This window comes from Hyaena hyaena, unplaced genomic scaffold (assembly GCF_003009895.1).
Source record: "Hyaena hyaena isolate Hyena2069 unplaced genomic scaffold, ASM300989v1 scaffold_1977, whole genome shotgun sequence".
NCBI lineage: Eukaryota > Metazoa > Chordata > Mammalia > Carnivora > Hyaenidae > Hyaena > Hyaena hyaena.
The window spans coordinates 69,886-85,814 of NW_024082611.1; the positions used below are offsets into that span (position 1 = coordinate 69,886).

At 47.8% G+C, this 15,929-nt stretch overlaps 1 protein-coding gene across 1 annotated transcript; it reads right to left on the reverse strand.

The window, feature by feature from the left end:
- Positions 1-2,169: 2,169 nt before the first annotated feature.
- Positions 2,170-13,294, reverse strand: ZNF8 (zinc finger protein 8). Its single transcript, XM_039225211.1, has 4 exons — positions 13,134-13,294; positions 7,342-7,468; positions 6,938-7,033; positions 2,170-3,935 (listed from the first exon to the last, which is right to left on the reverse strand). The coding sequence occupies exons 1-4, from the start codon at positions 13,197-13,199 to the stop codon at positions 2,497-2,499; spliced, it is 1,728 nt and encodes a 575-aa protein (XP_039081142.1). The 5' UTR covers positions 13,200-13,294; the 3' UTR covers positions 2,170-2,496.
- Between the last annotated feature and the right edge of the window lie 2,635 nt (positions 13,295-15,929).

Sequence of the window (15,929 nt, forward strand, 5' to 3'; positions counted from 1 at the left end):
GCTACACGAAATTCATGGCCAGAGGAAAATGCTCAAAAAAACCCCAAACCAGGGGCACCTGGGTAGCTCAGTCAGTTAAACATCCAACTTCGGCTCAGGTCATGATCTCATGGTTCGTGGGTTTGAGCCTGTCGTCAGGCTCTGTGCTGACAGCTAGCTCAGAGCCTGGAGCCTGTTTCAGATTGTGTCTCCCTCTCTCTCTGACCCTCCCCTGCTCACACTGTCTCTCTCTCAGAAATAAATAAAACATTAAAAAATTAAAAAACAAAAAACAAAAACAAAACCCAAAACCAGTTAAGAAGCATGTGTTACATGAGAACTAGAAAGGACTCCAATTTCCAATTTTTCTAAACACAACTAGAAACATATTTTTATGGCATAAGATCTAGTGTACACTGTATGTATACATTTATATTGTTATGAAAAATTACAAGGGAGTTCATAAAATCTTAATGGTAGAGACCATCTCTGGATTAAATTTTACTTTTGTGCATTTTCCATGTTTTACAGTAAAGAATTTGCATTACTTTCATAAACTGATAAAGCCGTGCATTCCATAGTTTAGAGAAACTTCCCCTGAGGAGTTTATCTGACTGTTTCAAAGCATCTATAAGGAAATCAGTAGGAACATTATGCCTAGAAAACGTGACCCAAAAAGAGAAATGAAAAATTTGTAATCATCTCTGCCTGGAGAGGGAGGTGAGTGACAAGCTTGTTCCAGCTTATCCACTGAGGCCACTGTAACCTCAGCCCACCCAGCAACCATTCTGAGACCCTTTAGGAGCTGCCATTTTGGGGGCCAAGTTTGAGGGGAAGGGGCAATTGCAGGCTTGGCTTCCACAGCTGCCTAGAACCATGAAGTTACCACTGGGGCTCCCCTCCCCATAGGGCACTGATAGGCTGAACATTCCTGAAGCTGTACCCCACACTATTTTTTTAAAAAATTTTTAATGTTTTATTTATTTCTGAGAGAGAGAGAGACAGAGAGAGACAAAGCATGAGCAGGGGAGGGTCAGAGAGAGAGGGAGACACAGAATCTGAAGCAGGCTCGAGGCTCTGAGCTGTCAGCACAGAGCCCGAAGCGGGGCTTGAACCCACGAGCCGTGAGATCATGACCTGAGTCGAAGTCGAACGCTTAACCAACTGAGCCACCCAGGCGCCCCAACTCCACACTATTGATGGGGAAGGGAGGAGGAATGGTCAAAAGTGGGGCTTATCCATGTTTTATGATGTCCATGATAAAATGCTAAAATTTAGATTACTCAGAAAAATAAGTAGATTCTCTTCCTTTTTCTACACCAATTAGGAATGCTGCAAAATGGTCAAAAAGACTACTGTAGGACACACTGTGTATATAAATCAGTTAATTATATCACTTGTTAAAATCAAAGGTATAGGACTGTTAGTACAGCCCTGATCAATTTAGACTCTGGAAAAAGTTGGTTATAGTCCTGGGCATGGTTTCTTTACCTTGGCATATTAGGGGCTAATTCTTTGTTGAGGGGGCACTCTTGGGCATTAGAGGGTGTTTAGCAGCATCCCCGGCCTCTACCCACTAGTTGCCAAATGACACCCCATGTTCTGCCAGTTATGACAACCAAAAATGTCTCCATACATCACCAAGTGTCTCCTGGAGGACAAATCCACCTCCAGTGGAGAACCTCTGGCTTAAACAACGCTGCCAATTTCAAGGCAATGGCTTTCAAAAGGAGCTGTGATGTGCCCAGGGAATGTAGCAGAAGTTCATGGGGGCTTCTTGGTCTTTTTCTCGGGGCATGAGTGTGGCTGACATGTGGGTGGGGGCCAAGTATGCGCTAATGACTGTGAAGTGCAGAGCTGGCTCCCGTGGACCATGTACACAAGTGTGAAACAAGTCTGTCATGAGTGAACTGAAATCCTCAGTCAATTTCACACAGAAACACAAATCAACTCCTGCACGCTTAGAATTTTATACAGAATTTTCCAGAAATGCAACGGTATTTTGTTTTGTCCAAAACTGCTGCAAGAGTTAAGTCACCACTTAGGAAAATCGCATCCCATACAGGAATGCCCCTCAGACTGTTTCCGTGACCAACAACATATCCCATACACCAGATGGCGACGGCAGTGCCCCCCCGTGTCCATACAGTCACGTGGAGTGATACCACACCAATTCAGTCCATATTACTCTACCATAAATTACTTTTGTTTTAATTATGCTTTACAAAAAGGGGCCATATATTGATTTTTTACAATGCACATGTCTAGGTTACATTACTTATGCATTCATTTTGCAGTAATAGAAGGAACAGCACAAAACACGTATAGTTAAAGAGGGCACTGGACTTGGCAGATTTGAGAACCATCAATCTCTGGTATTTGGAAGCACCATTTCTTTAAGAAATCAGAGGTCGCCTTAGGCGTTTCTACCCCCAGTCCTCCCTTCTATGAATGCACTATGTGGACTTACCACATTTCTGTACCTGTGGTTCAAGAGTCATCTGTAGAGTTTCTCTCCTATGAAGATTCTCTGATGTCAAATAACACAGAAGCACCCATGGAAGACTCTTCAACCCCAATGACATGAACCGGGTTTTTCTCTTGCATGATTTCATGGATGTCAAACAAGGCAAGCGCCCGGCTCGCAGGCTGTCCTGCCTTCGTCCCACCCCCAGGGTTCTCACTGGAGTGTGTGTGCTGATGCCGGGCAAGGTGTGAGCCCCGGGCAAAGGACTGCTCGAGCCGTCGTCGGTTCCGGCCCTGGGACTCCTCTCTAGTGTGAGTTATCTGGTGTCGGATGAGGTGCGAGCTCTGAATAAAACATTTCCCACAGTGATTACACTTAAAAGGCCTGTCGCTTCGGTGAGCCCTCTCATCTGGATTCAAAGGTGGGTCACAGCCGAGGGCTTCTGCCCACTCATGCTTCGTTAGAGCTGGCGTCTGCTCAAAGATCAGCCTCTGGCGGCACTCGTAGGGCTTCTCCCCAGCGTGCTTTCGCTGGTGCTGGGCCAGGGAGGAGCTGTGCCGGAAGCCCTTCCCACAGTGGTTGCACTCGTAGGGCCTCTCCTCTGTGTGTGTCCTCAGATGCAGGAACAGGCACGTGGTCCGTGAGAAGGACTTCCCGCACACGCTGCAAGTGTATGGCTTCTCCCCGGTGTGTGTCCGCTTATGCCGGCCCAGGGATGAATTCTGGTTGAAGGCCCGCCCACAGTCCTGACATTCATAGGGTTTCTCTCCAGTGTGAATTCTTCGATGGACAGTAAGGTGTGTGCTATGGCAGAAAGACTTCCCACACTCAGCACATTTATAGGGCTTGTCTCCCGTGTGGATTCGCTCATGCTGAACCAGGGAGGAGTTCTGGCTGAAGGCTTTCCCACACTCTTTGCACATATAAGGTCTCTCTCCCGTGTGAATCCTCTTATGCACTGTGAGATGTGCGTTATGGTTAAACGACTTCCCACAGTCTGTACATTTGTAGGGTTTATCTTGTACTTGGCCCCGGGTGAGTTCTGTAACTGGAATGGCCTCACTGGAAGCTTTGCTACAGTCACTGCTGTCACAAGGCTCTTTGCCAGATGAGCCTGTCTGCTGTACTAAGCTTGAGTTACCTTCTGAGTTTGTAGCCTGTGAGTTGTAAGCACAGAGATAGTCTTTCCTAGAAGTCTCTGAGGACAGATTTGGGTTTGAACTCAAGACACCGTTTTCACCAGGTCTGAGACTTTCATAGCTTTTCTCGTGAACTGGCACTTCCTCGGGGCTAACTTCCAGTTGCCTCAAATTATCCTGTTCCTTCTCGGGCACCTGTACCTGGCACTCACGTTCCCAGTGCTCCCCTAATGTGGTGGGACAGGGAGCGTCCCTCAGGAAGCCTTCCCTTTCCATGACACGGGATGGCTCCTCCTCAGGAAGGCCCAGCTCCTTGGGTGACGCTCGGCTTTCAGGTCCAGGCTCCCAGCCTAAAAGATTACGAAAGAGCTGAGGGAGTTGGCAGAAAAAACACAGAGAGGACATGTTGGGCCCCCGTCCTTACTACTCCTCGCACCTCTAGGGAAATTTCAGTTCTGCTCCTGTGCAGACACCAAGTGCCTCATCTGCAGAGACAGTCTCGTGCTTTCATTCATTCAACAAAAATCTCCCGAATACCTGCCACAGGCCCAGGTATGGGGCTAGATGAGAGGATGGCAGACTACAGTTCCCAACTATGAATATTTTTTATGTTTTTTTTTTTAAATGTATCTTTTTTTTTTTTTTAATGTTTTATTTATTTCTACGAGAGAGAGAGAGACACAGCATGAGCAGGGGAGGGTCAGAGAGAGAGGGAGTCACAGACTGAAACAGGCTCCAGGCTCCGAGCTGGCAGTCAGCACAGAGCCCGACGCGGGGCTCGAAGCCACGAACCGCGAGATCATGACCTAAGCGAAAGTCGGACACTTAACCGACTAAGCCACCCAGGCGCCCCTATTTTTTATGTTTTTAAAAGGCTTCAGGAAAAAGAGAGGATGTATGACTGAGACAGGATTCTAAAGTTGTTCCTGGCTATGCAATCAGACATCTAGGTACTGCTATGAAGGCACTTTGCAGGTGACTCACCGGTTGACCTGAAGCCTTAAAATAGGGAGATGATGCTGGGTTATCAGGGTGAGCCTCAAGTAACCCCCAGAGTCCTTAAAGCAGAAGCAGGTAAAAGGGAGAGGCTGGCTGCACAGGAGGACTTTAGTCGGGAAATGGGTGTGCTTCCCAAGGCCGAGAACAACTCTTACACAACAGTCTCAAAGGAAAACAGGAGCCTCAATCCTATGGCCACACAGACCTGCATTCTGCCTGACCATGCCTGGAAATGGATTCTCTCAGAGTTCCCTGCCCAGCCAGGACCTTGGTTTCAGTCTTGTGAGACCTGGAGCACACAAACCAGTCAGCACTGACTGACAGAAATGTGAGATAATGAATGGGTATTGTTTTAAGCTAATTTGTTACAGAGAGGACAGAAAACAAATAGTGATTGTATTTTGGCCCACAAAGCCTAAAATATTCACTGTCTGGCCCTGATGCTGGGGAGAAGCTGCAACCCGAACACATGAAAAGCCTGGTTCTCAGGAGCCGGGGAGGCAGATACTGAACAAATCATCGAAGGAGCAGGCTTGGGAGGCAGACAAGGAGCTCATTTCAGAAAACTGAAGTTTGGTAGGTTTAGATACTCAAGTGGAGGTACCCTCATGTCTGTAGGACACCTTGGGAGGACCAGCGCAGGTCCCAGAATCTTCCAGAACAAGAACTGCACTCGAGCATGCGCAGGCTCGCCGCGTGCTCACAGTGCAGTGAAGGCAAGGGTATCAGCTTCCTACGGCTGCTGTAATGTGCTGCAAGCATAGCGCCCTAGGAGGCGCACTTCTCTTACAGCTCTGAGGTCAGAAGCCCTAAATCAAGGTATTGGCAGGGCCGGACTCCTCCTGGTGGCTCTATAGGAAAGAATCTGTTTCCATGTCCTTTCCTGCTGCACGAGGCTGACTACACTCCTTGGCCCTTCCCTCCACATCCAGAGCCAACAGACCCCACCAATAGTATCCCTGAGTTCTGTGAGCTGTAAAAGCAAATTACTGAACCTAAGGAGGGGGGTCATGGGAACCCGATTAACAGCTCGTCAGTCCAAGGTATGGGATGCCCTGACTTAGCAACTGGCATCTGAAGTGGAGGCAGTCTTGGGGCGCCTGGGTGACTCAGTTGAGCATCCAGCTTTGGCTCAGGTCATGATCTTATGGTTCCTGGGTTCGAGCCCCGCGTTAGGCTCTGTGCTGACAGCTCAGAGCCTGGAGCCTGTCTTTGGATTCTGTGTCTCCCTCTCTCTCTGAACCTCCCCTGCTCAAGCTGTCTTTCTCTCAAAAATAAATTAAAATCTGGAGTTTGTCCAGATAAAAGGGGTCAAATGTTACTGGCACTCTTCTTCCCACATCCACAGCCCCCGCCTGGAACACAGATGTGATGGCCAGAGCTGCTTCACCCCGAGGAAAGGCCAGAAGAATCAAAACCATCAGCCCTGGCATCACTGAATACTCAGCCAGAGGCAGCAGTGGCTGCTTTGTGAAAAAATTGCTTCTTTTTTTTGAGCACTCTAGCCCAGTTTTCAGATATGTACAGCTGAATACAGTCCTTGTTGTGAAGAGAACACAAGGGTGTGGAGAACAGGTTTACAGAATCTGGACATGAGAGAATAAAATGGAGAAGACAGAGGGCAAGTTTACATATTAGAAATGATCCCGTAGAAAGGGCGCACTGGGAAGGTGGGGAGAGAAAACATAAGAAGGACGAGGTGGGAGTCTGGCCACTAGAGGAGAGGCAGATGGTCTCTGTGCTCAGAGAAAAGAGCATGGATGAGAAGAACAGAGCGCGCAGGAGCAGAGCGCAGACCTCCCGTGCAGAGAAGAGCTAACAGGGCAGGCCCGAGGCTGTCGTCTTCAGAGGGGCCTGTTTTCAAGACTGGCCCTGTGCTGTGTGGGGGGATTTGGATTTCAAGAGAGTTCCCACCACCCTAACTGGTATGAGTGGCTCACTGTGCCCAAACTGTGCCAGCATTACGGTTTATGGTGAACACCTGCTTTGCCCTGCGAGTCTGGAATCTTGGTCTGTGCCAGGCACAGGGTGCCTAAGTGACCAGCACCCAATAAAACACCCCGGTGCTGAGCTTCTAACAAGCTTCCCTGGGAGCCAACATTCCTCATGTGTTGTCACAGCTCACTGCTGTGGGAACTAGTATGTCCAGTGTGACTACTAGAAGGGAGCTCTGGAATCTTGGCTGGCTTCTGGACTTCACAGCATCTGCCTTTTCTCCTTGCCAATTTTCCTCTATATTCTTTTGCTGTAATCACTGGATCTTTGGGGTCTTGGGGACCCTGACAACACCATCCTTTCCATGCAGCACATCTGCAGTCACCTCTTGGGCTGCTCCCATTGGGCAGCTTCTCACCTGGCCAGTGGCTCTGGGCAATTCCTCTCTCCGTTGCCCAGAGCTCAGCCCCTTGCTCCAGTTGGGAGATGACTTCAGGTTTTGGAAGCTCAGGTCCTGGAACAAGGGAAAGACACAGGATGTGAGGATCTGCCACAGAGAAAAAGAACCAGCTCAGAATCCAGCCCTAGACTTCTGATAGGGCAACAAGGACATCTTACAATAAGGTGAAGGCTTTGAAATGGGACAGAAAAGGGCAGAAACCTCCCCTGCCTGTATGTGCCACAAGCAATGAGAATGCAAGATCCCTAACCCCCAGCCCCAGCCCAAGATCAGGTCCTCACACCAGAGGCCCTATGACCTATAACCCATGAAGAATAAGTCACTGTAGGAATCTGATCATCAGCTGGGGAAGCAGGCCTTACCCACAGAGAGCAGATGCCCAAAGGTCTCCAGCATCACGTCACGGTAGAGGCTCCTCTGGGCAGGGCCCAGCTGCCCCCACTCTTCTTGGGTGAAGTCTACAGCCACATCCCGGAAGGTCACCGGCTCCTGAAACATCACACACACTCCTAGTCAGCTAGACTGCCCACATCAGTGCTCTTAAGAAGAGAAGGAGGAATGGAGAAGCCTAAGATTGGTAGGCTAGTGTCCTGAGAGAGTGTATATTCTGAATAATGAGTCAGATCCACTGGGCACCTACTGGACTGTCACACGTAGGTTGTATAGTGAGGGCAAAGGAAAGTATCCCAGCAAGACCAAGCCAACCACAGCTGACCTACAACTGATCTCAGGTGCAGAAGAGATTGCTGACTTGCAGATCTGTGGGTTAAAAATACAATTACTGGTTTAATCCAGTAAGCTTTGGGATAGTTTGTCACACAGTAACATCTAACTGATACATTAAATAATCCTCAGATTCAAAGCAAGACTCATTATCCTCCCTGAAAAGAGGGGTTTACAGCTGGAGTCAGAAACTCACCTATCTTAAGGGACCAGGCAGGCTCACCAGGGACTGAAGTGGGGTACTGTAAGAGCTTATAAAGGTACTTAACTTGTGAGAGGTGACACTGCAGGTGATGGGTAATATATGCCCTACTTGAAGGGGAAGCCGGAACTCAGAACCAACTGATTGTGGGGAAAGTCAGGCCTCAGATAGTCAGAACTTCCAATCTCTAACGAGTAGCTAAAAATTAGGCCACATTTTTAAATGAAAACTTAATTTTTATAAGTTATGCAGTGTATCTAAAACACATCCTACAAATGAAACCCTTCTGTGGGCTCGGTGTGGCCACTGTCAGAAGCTACATATTTCTGGATCTGGGTTTTGACTCTGCCATTTCCTCCTCAAGAAGCACAGAGCAGGTACCCATTTCTATTTCCATGCTTCCCTGTCTACAAAGAATCATTCCTTGGGGGCCATGATGGGGAATAAGTGGCTGTAAAACACCTTCTACAGGACAACACACAAAAGAATAAAGTTGGTTCCCTGCCTCACACCGTATTAAAAGTTAAGTCAAAATGGATAAAAGACAAACGTAAGAGCTAAAACTATTAAACTCTTAGAAGAAAACAGAGTGATAAATCTTCCCAATCTTGGATTGGCCAAGAATTCTTAGAATCTGACAGCAAAAGCACAAGCAACAAAAGAAAAAATAAGTAAGTTGGACTTTATCAAAATTAAAAATTGTTGTGCTCTAAAGGACACTATCAAGAAAGTGAAGAGAGGCATCTGGGTGGCTCAGTTGGTTCAGTATCTGACTCTTGGTTTCGGCCCAGGTTTCAGGGCCTCATGATCCCAGGGTTGTGGGATTGAGCCCTACATTGGGCTCATGGTTAAGTGTGGAACCTCCTTAGGATTTTCTCTCTCCCTCTGACCCTCTCCCCCACTTGCATGCTCTCTCTCTCTCAAATTAAAGTAATTAATTAATTAATTTAAAAATAAATAAAGTAAAAAAATATCCACATACTGAGAATTAATAATAGCAAATCACAAATCTGGTATGCAACTTGTATCTGGAAAATATACAGGTCTCTTACAACTCAGTAACAATGACAACCCAATCAAAAAGGGCAAAGGATCGGGGCGCCTGGGTGGCTTAGTTGGTTAAGCGTCTGACTTTCGCTTGGGTCATGATCTCGCGGTTCATGGGTTCAAGCCCTGCGTCGGGCTCTGTGCTGACTGCCAGCTCAGAGCCTGGAGCCTGTTTCAGAGTCTGTTACTCCCTCTCTCTCTGACCCTCCCCTGCTCACGCTGTCTTTCTCTCTCCTAGAAATAAATAAAAAACATTAAAAAAAATTTTTTTTAAATAATAAAAAAAAAATAAAAAGGGCAAAGGATCTAAATAGGTATTTTTTTCAAAGAAAATATAAAATATACAAATACTGAGTAAGCACATGAAAAGATGCTCAATATCGTTAGCCACCAGGGAAATGCAAATCAAAATCACTTACTAAATACCTCAATTATAAAGGAGTATGTTAAGAAAAACACAAAAAAGGCTTTAAAATTTTAAAGAAATTATAGTACAGGTGACATATGGGTCTGGCAAAAATTGTGCAGGAAGCATGAGACCGCTTTGCTTGGGAACAGAGGTCTCTGTTCTGCCGCCATGTCCTCAACATCCCACTCAGAAGGTCCTCCAGCCTGATACATGCTCCCCGTGTCTCCTGCCTCCCCTGCCTTGCCCTCTCAACTATCACCCACTCTGCATGGGTTGTCAGTAAGAGCCCAGGCACCAGGCCCACTGAGTACTGATCTCTCCAGGCCAAAAGAGCTCTCAGTGGCTCTGAGAGCCCTCACGTCTCCTCCTGGAATTCTAACAGGAGTCCATTCCTTGCTTTTTCATGACCCTCTGCTGCTGCACCCCAGACCCCAGTAGCCCTCCTCTTGGTCTGCGCAACTGGTGCCTGGAGGGATGGGCTATCAGACTCCTTAACTCCACACACTCCCCCACAGCTGACCAGGGCACCCGGCATCAGCCAGCACTGGGTCAGTGGCTCCCTCCCCCGCATCCTAGTTAGCTCGCAGTATTTCTTCTACCCCCACCCCCAGATGCTTGAATGTTTTTTCTCAAACCCAAGGCATTCTTGCTTTAAAAAAAATCTTGAATGGGGCGCCTGGGTGGCTTAGTCGGTTAAGCGTCCGACTTTCGCTTAGGTCGTGATCTCACGGTTCGAGCTCCGCGTCAGGCTCTGTGCTGACAGCCAGCTCGGAGCCTGGAGCCTATTTCAGTCTGTGACCCCCTCTCTCTCTGACCCTCCCCTGCTCATGCTGTCTCTCTCTCTCTCTCCTAGAAATAAATAAAACATTAAATAAAATAAAATAAAATAAAATAAAATAAAAAAATCTTGAATGGCTCCTTCTCACCTTTGGGTACAAGATGATCTCTTCCAGCCTGGCTATGGCTGACTGAGTAATGGCCTCCAAAGATACCCAGTCCTAATTTCTGGAACCTTGAATGTTACCATAAATGGCAAAAGGGATTCTCTGAATGTGATTAAGGATTTTAAGATGAGGAGATTATCCTGGATTATCCGAGTGGGCCCTAAATACAATCACAAATGTCCTTTCGAGGGGAAGGTGGAGGAACATTTAACTACAGAAGACAAAAGGCAATGTGACCACTAAAGCAAGATGCCATGCTGCTGACTTTGAAGATGACAAAGGACCATTAGCCAAGGAATACAAGGTCTATAGCTATTAGAGCTAGAAAAGGCAAGGAAACCGATTCTGCCCTAGATTCTCCAAGGGTGGCTCTGCCTATACCTTGATTTCAGCCCACTATAACTGATCTCAGACTTCTTGCCCCCAGAACTGTAAGAATAAATGTGTATTAAGCCACCAAGTATGCGGGACTCTGTTACGGCAGCCACAGGAAGCTATATTCTGGACCTCAAAGCCCTCTACTTCCTTGCCTCCTGTGGTGGCAAGCCTCCAAGACGGCCCTCAAAGGTCCGTCCTTGTGTCGTTGTGCAGTCCCCTCCTATACTGTGCAACCAATAGGATAATGTGCAAATGACAGTATGTAAATTCTGAAATGAGGGCACAAAAGGCATTGGGGCTTCTACCTTGCATTTCCTGGATCACTTACTCTTTGGGAAGCCAGATACCATGTTGTGAGGACACTCAAGGAGCTCCAGAGAGAGGCCCACATGGGAAGGGACTGCTCACTGTCATGTGAGTGAACCATCTTGGAGGTGGATCCTCCAGTCCCAGTCAAGTCTCAGATGACAGCAGTCCACACTGACATTTGAAAATGGTAACCTCATGGGCCCAGGCCAGAACCACCAACTAAATCATTCAAGGATTCCTACTATCAGAAACTGAGGTAATATTTATTGTTGTTCTGGGCCACTAGTTTTTGGGTTACACACAACAGACAGACTTTCTTTTACTGCTGACAGACTCTTCTTGAGAGAGTCTGGCTCCCCTGAACTCTTTTCTCAACTAGGCCTTGACTTCTGGGCTTCTGTGTCCACTTTGCATCACCCAGTTTCATAAAAGAGTTGGTTTAGTCAGAATCCCCATCCACCATATCTGATCACTCTCCATATCTTTCCAAAGTCCTCATCCCACAGAATCCTCCAGGTAATATCTGATCACTTGGCCTGCTTCAGCAAGAATCCCTAGGTCAGTTTAGCAAGAATTATACCCACCCCCGAGCCCAGCTATAAATTCCCACTTTTACTTGTAGTATATGGAATTGAGTCCAGTTCTATATTGAAGTCTCTTTTCCTCTATTGCAATAATTTGTGAATAAAATCTATTTTGACTGTCATAATTACTGTTTTACTCTGACATTGCTCATTCTCTGCTCCGTCCCCTCCATCCACAGCAGACTAAATGTGATTTTTTTTTTTTAAAGTAGGCTTCACCCCACCTTGAGGCAAACTCCACCCCAGATATCAAGACCCCAGCTGAGAACAAGAGTCAGACCCTGGAGGCACCTGGGTGGCTCAGTGTCTGACTTCAGCTCAAGTCATGGTCTCATGGTTTGTGAGTTCAAGTTCCACCCTCGGCTCTGTCCTGACAGCCCGGAGCCTGGAGTCTGCTTCAGATTCTGTCTCCTTCTCTCTCCGCCCCTCCCCCACTCGCCCTGTCTCTCTCAAAAATAAGTAACAAACAAAATTTTAAAAAAGATATTCAACCAACTGAGCCACCTAGGTGCCCCAGTAAAGTGTGATTTAATGCAAATCTGCAATAACACACATCTGAAAACATGCAAATCTAAGGTTATCAATAGTCTCACTTTGGGGCGTTTGGGTGGCTCGGTGGGTTAAGCGCCTGACCTCGCTCAGGTCAAGATCTCACAGCTCATGAGTTGGAGCCCCGTGTCGGACTCTGTGCGGACAGCTAGCTCAGAGCCTGGAGCCTGCTTCCGATTCTGTGTCTCCCTCTCTCTCTGCCCCTCCCTCACTCACATTGTCTGTCTCTCAAAAATAAATAAATAAACGTTAAAAAACATTAAAAAAAAATAGTCTCTTTGCATACTAAATCAGAAATAATGCAAAGCCTTGTCAACAACAACAACCACTGTAACAAAAAACACTGTAAGTATAAAATTCTAAAGATGTGGTTTCTGCCACCAAAGTGGAGACAGCACTTTATGGAGAACACGGGAAGCGGCCACTTTGTCTAGAATCGCATGAGCTTTGAAACAGGCACCTTCCAGGGTGGCCTTGCAGGCACCGACCGTCCAGTGCGCAGTTCACTCACGGCCCCCGCGGGGGAGTGGTGGTGGGAGGGGGCCCCGGTGGTCGCTCCAGCCCCAGTAATACGGTGCCTGGTGACCTGTCGTCACCCTCAGAGGTCGTGTCCAGCCCCCTGGCCAGGGGCCTCGCGGAGCAGGGCTCTCGGGGAGGGTTTGCTGGCACGGAAATACCTGCCATCTCGGCGCTCCGCTGACACCGTCACACAGCAGCTGGCCTTCGCGGGGAAAGCTATCGGCGGGAGCCGGGCCAGCTCCGTCCTAGGGAAAGATACCAAGTCCCATCCCAGAACAAGGAAACTGGAGTACCAGCGGAGCATGCGCACTGGGGGACCAGACGGCCTGGGTTCGAATCCAAACTCCACCGTAACTGGTCCGGCCAGACAGCGCGCCCCGAAGTGCGCCGCAGTTTTCTCATGTGTAAAGGGCCGTGCTCACCGTGGGCTACAAAGGGCCAATACCTGCGGGAGACGCTGGACCCGCTGCAACCGTTACCATTATTTTACCTGAAGCCATTCTGCTGGCAGCCCCGTAGCCATCGCCAATTCTGTCGCTTCCTCTTCAGGGTTCATCCTGGACCGACAGGTCGAGAACAGGAGCCCGAAGCGGCCGTAAACCCGAGAGCAGTCCCCGCCTCAGGGACCACTCCACTCACCGCCCGCTGGACAATGGCGGACGCTCTGGTGACGCTACGACTACAACTCCCAGAAGGCCGTGCGGCGCGCCGCAACGCCTGACCAATAGAAGCCTCTGTCCATCGAACCTTCGACCAATGAGAGCCTTCTGGCTTCGGGCCAATGGGACCGTCCGTCCTTCGGACCTCCCGCCACTGGGGGCGCTCCTGCCGCAGACCCCAGGGAGGCGGTGCTGGGCAGGCGACAGCGGCCCTTGGCCCCTGTCGGCTGAGACGCTCGGGCGGGCTCCAAGCGGACCCGAGTAGTAGGGGATTGTCCGCCCTCCCAGCCTGGCAGTTAGGGGTTCGCGTTTGTGCGCGGCCGCACTGCCTACATGGGCTTTGTTCCTACAGCCCGTATTGAAGATGCGCCTCTGTCCACGCGGAAGTGGGGTGCCCTGCTTTGAGACCCTGCGCGTCCTAGCTGGCAGGGCTGGGCATCTCCCCTGCCACCCCCCAACCCAACCCCCCCATCCTCCAGCCCCCCCCCCCATCCCCCGCCCAGGGCCCCGCGCAGCAGGGTCAGCAGCAATAGGAAGGCATTTGTCAGGCATCTTCACTCACTTGAGCAGGGGACAGTAGCTGCTGTGGGAACCATGAGTCAGGCGGTCTCCGGGAGACTGAATGTGGCCACAGCTGTGTACCCACACAATTTCCAGGCAGTATTCCTTTCTCGGTGGGCAGAGAAGTCCCAGGAGGAAGTATCGTCTTCCTCTCTGCAGCAGCCCCCAAACGATGGAAAAGATGAGAGAGGGTTGAGTCTGTTATCTTAGAGCAGACCCGTATATTTATATGGAATGAGTCACTGGGCACAACTTTCCTCATGGTTCTAATAGTGCTGAAACTTCAATGCATGACGTTTCCCTATTGTTTTAATTTTCTACTTATAGTTTTGTTTTTTCCTTGGTTGTATTATAGGGAATTTGTCTGTTGCAGTAGTTCTCAAAGTGTGGGCCCGGGACACCTTGGAGTTTCCTGAGACCCTATGAGTTGGTGAGTTCAAAACTAAGATCAGCACTGAGTGTTATATGTAAGTGATGAATCACTAAATTCTGCATCTGAAACCAATTTTACCATATATGTTAATTAACCTGAATTTAAATAAAAACTTTAAAAGGAAAGAAAAAAAAAACCTGAGTTCATAACAATAGCTTTTCACCCCACTCCCATTTTCTCAGGAGTGTACCATAGAGTTTTCCAGAGGCTTCTAGATAAGTAATATTGCAACAGAATGAAAAGTGTTAAAGATAAACAAAGTGGACATTGATTAACATGGTGAACACAGATTTTATTCAGTAACTGCTGACAGTGGGGGAAAGCACTGAACTCTACTTGCATTTGTGCGGAGCGAACACCCAACCCTTTAAAAAAGCATGAGTGAGGGGCGCCTGGGTGGCTCAGTTGGTTGAGCATCAGACTTCAGCTCAGGTCATGATCTCATGGTTCGTATGAGCCTGGAACCTGTCTTTGGATTCTGTGTCTCCCTCTCTCTCTGACCCTCCCCGGCTCATGCTGTCTCTATCGCTCTCTCAAAAATAAATAAAACATTTAAAAAAATTAAAAAAAAAAAAGAATGAGAGAATCAGAAGGGGGAGAGAGCAGGGCTCATGTGGAAAACTACAAAGTGTTAGTCAGTGTAAATATGATGGAGCCAGTGTGCTGCTAGCTGGTGATTATTGCAGTTGGGTTTCTACCCTCCCACAGAGACTAGAAACAACAGCTTTCTACTTCCTGACCATTCTGTTTCAAAGGAAAGGCTTTCAGGTCCTTGAGAAAGACCTCTGAGTTGGAGGATATACATAGACATCTCAAAGAGAGAGAAAGAATTCACAATTTTAAGCTCTTTTTTTTTTTTTTTTTTTTAGTAAATACTGTAAGAAAGGGAAGCCAGGAGCCTATCCTTGGGTGTTTGAGTGTTTGCTAGAACAAACAGCACATTCTCTTGGCAGCATGTCTCAGGGAGGCAGTTAGCAGGCATTTTACTGGGAGGCTGGTGTCTTTCAAGGGACACAGCATTGTGCTGCTAGAAGCCATGCCAGGGTCCAGTTGTCTCCTAGTGCAGAGGTTAGGACTGAGTTCTGCAAGTCTCAAAGGCACAAGCAGCTATGGAAATCCGACGGCCTTCCATCAAGCCCAACATTAGAGATTTGCAAAAATACAATGCAGTGCTGCTCTTCTCACTAATATTTACTTGTTTTGGAAAATGTAGTTATTTTCCATAAAGTAGAGGTTTAAAAAAACTAAACAAAACAAAAACAAAATGTGTGTTTGTTAGGACTACTATAAAAAAAGTACCACAAACTGGGTGACTTAACAAAAATTTATTGTTTCAATTATGGAGGCTAGAAGTCTGAGATCAAGATTTTGATATGGTTTGGTCCTGAGGGCATGAGAGAGAGAGAGAGAGACTCTGCTCTACCCCTCTTTTCTCAGCTTCTGGTGGTTTCCTAGCAATCTTTGGCATCCCTTGGTTTATAGATCTCTGCCTTCATCTTCACATGACTTCTCCCTATGTTCATATCTGTCTCAAATTTTCCTCTTTTTATTTTATTTTTTTTAATATTTTTATTTATTTCTAAGAGAGAGAGAGAGACAGCGTGAGCAGGGGAGGGTCAGAGAGAGGGAGACA

What these genes read in the sequence shown, in the direction of transcription:
- ZNF8 (XM_039225211.1), bottom strand. Translation starts at nt 13,199, where the DNA reads ATGAACCCTGAAGAGGAAGCGACAGAATTGGCGATGGCTACGGGGCTG. An exon ending in TGGGCATCTGCTCTCTGTGG is followed by an intron (nt 7,034 to 7,341) that starts GTAAGGCCTGCT and finishes CCCTTGTTCCAG; the next exon opens with GACCTGAGCTTCCAAAACCT. An exon ending in TGCCCAGAGCCACTGGCCAG is followed by an intron (nt 3,936 to 6,937) that starts GTGAGAAGCTGC and finishes GTAATCTTTTAG; the next exon opens with GCTGGGAGCCTGGACCTGAA.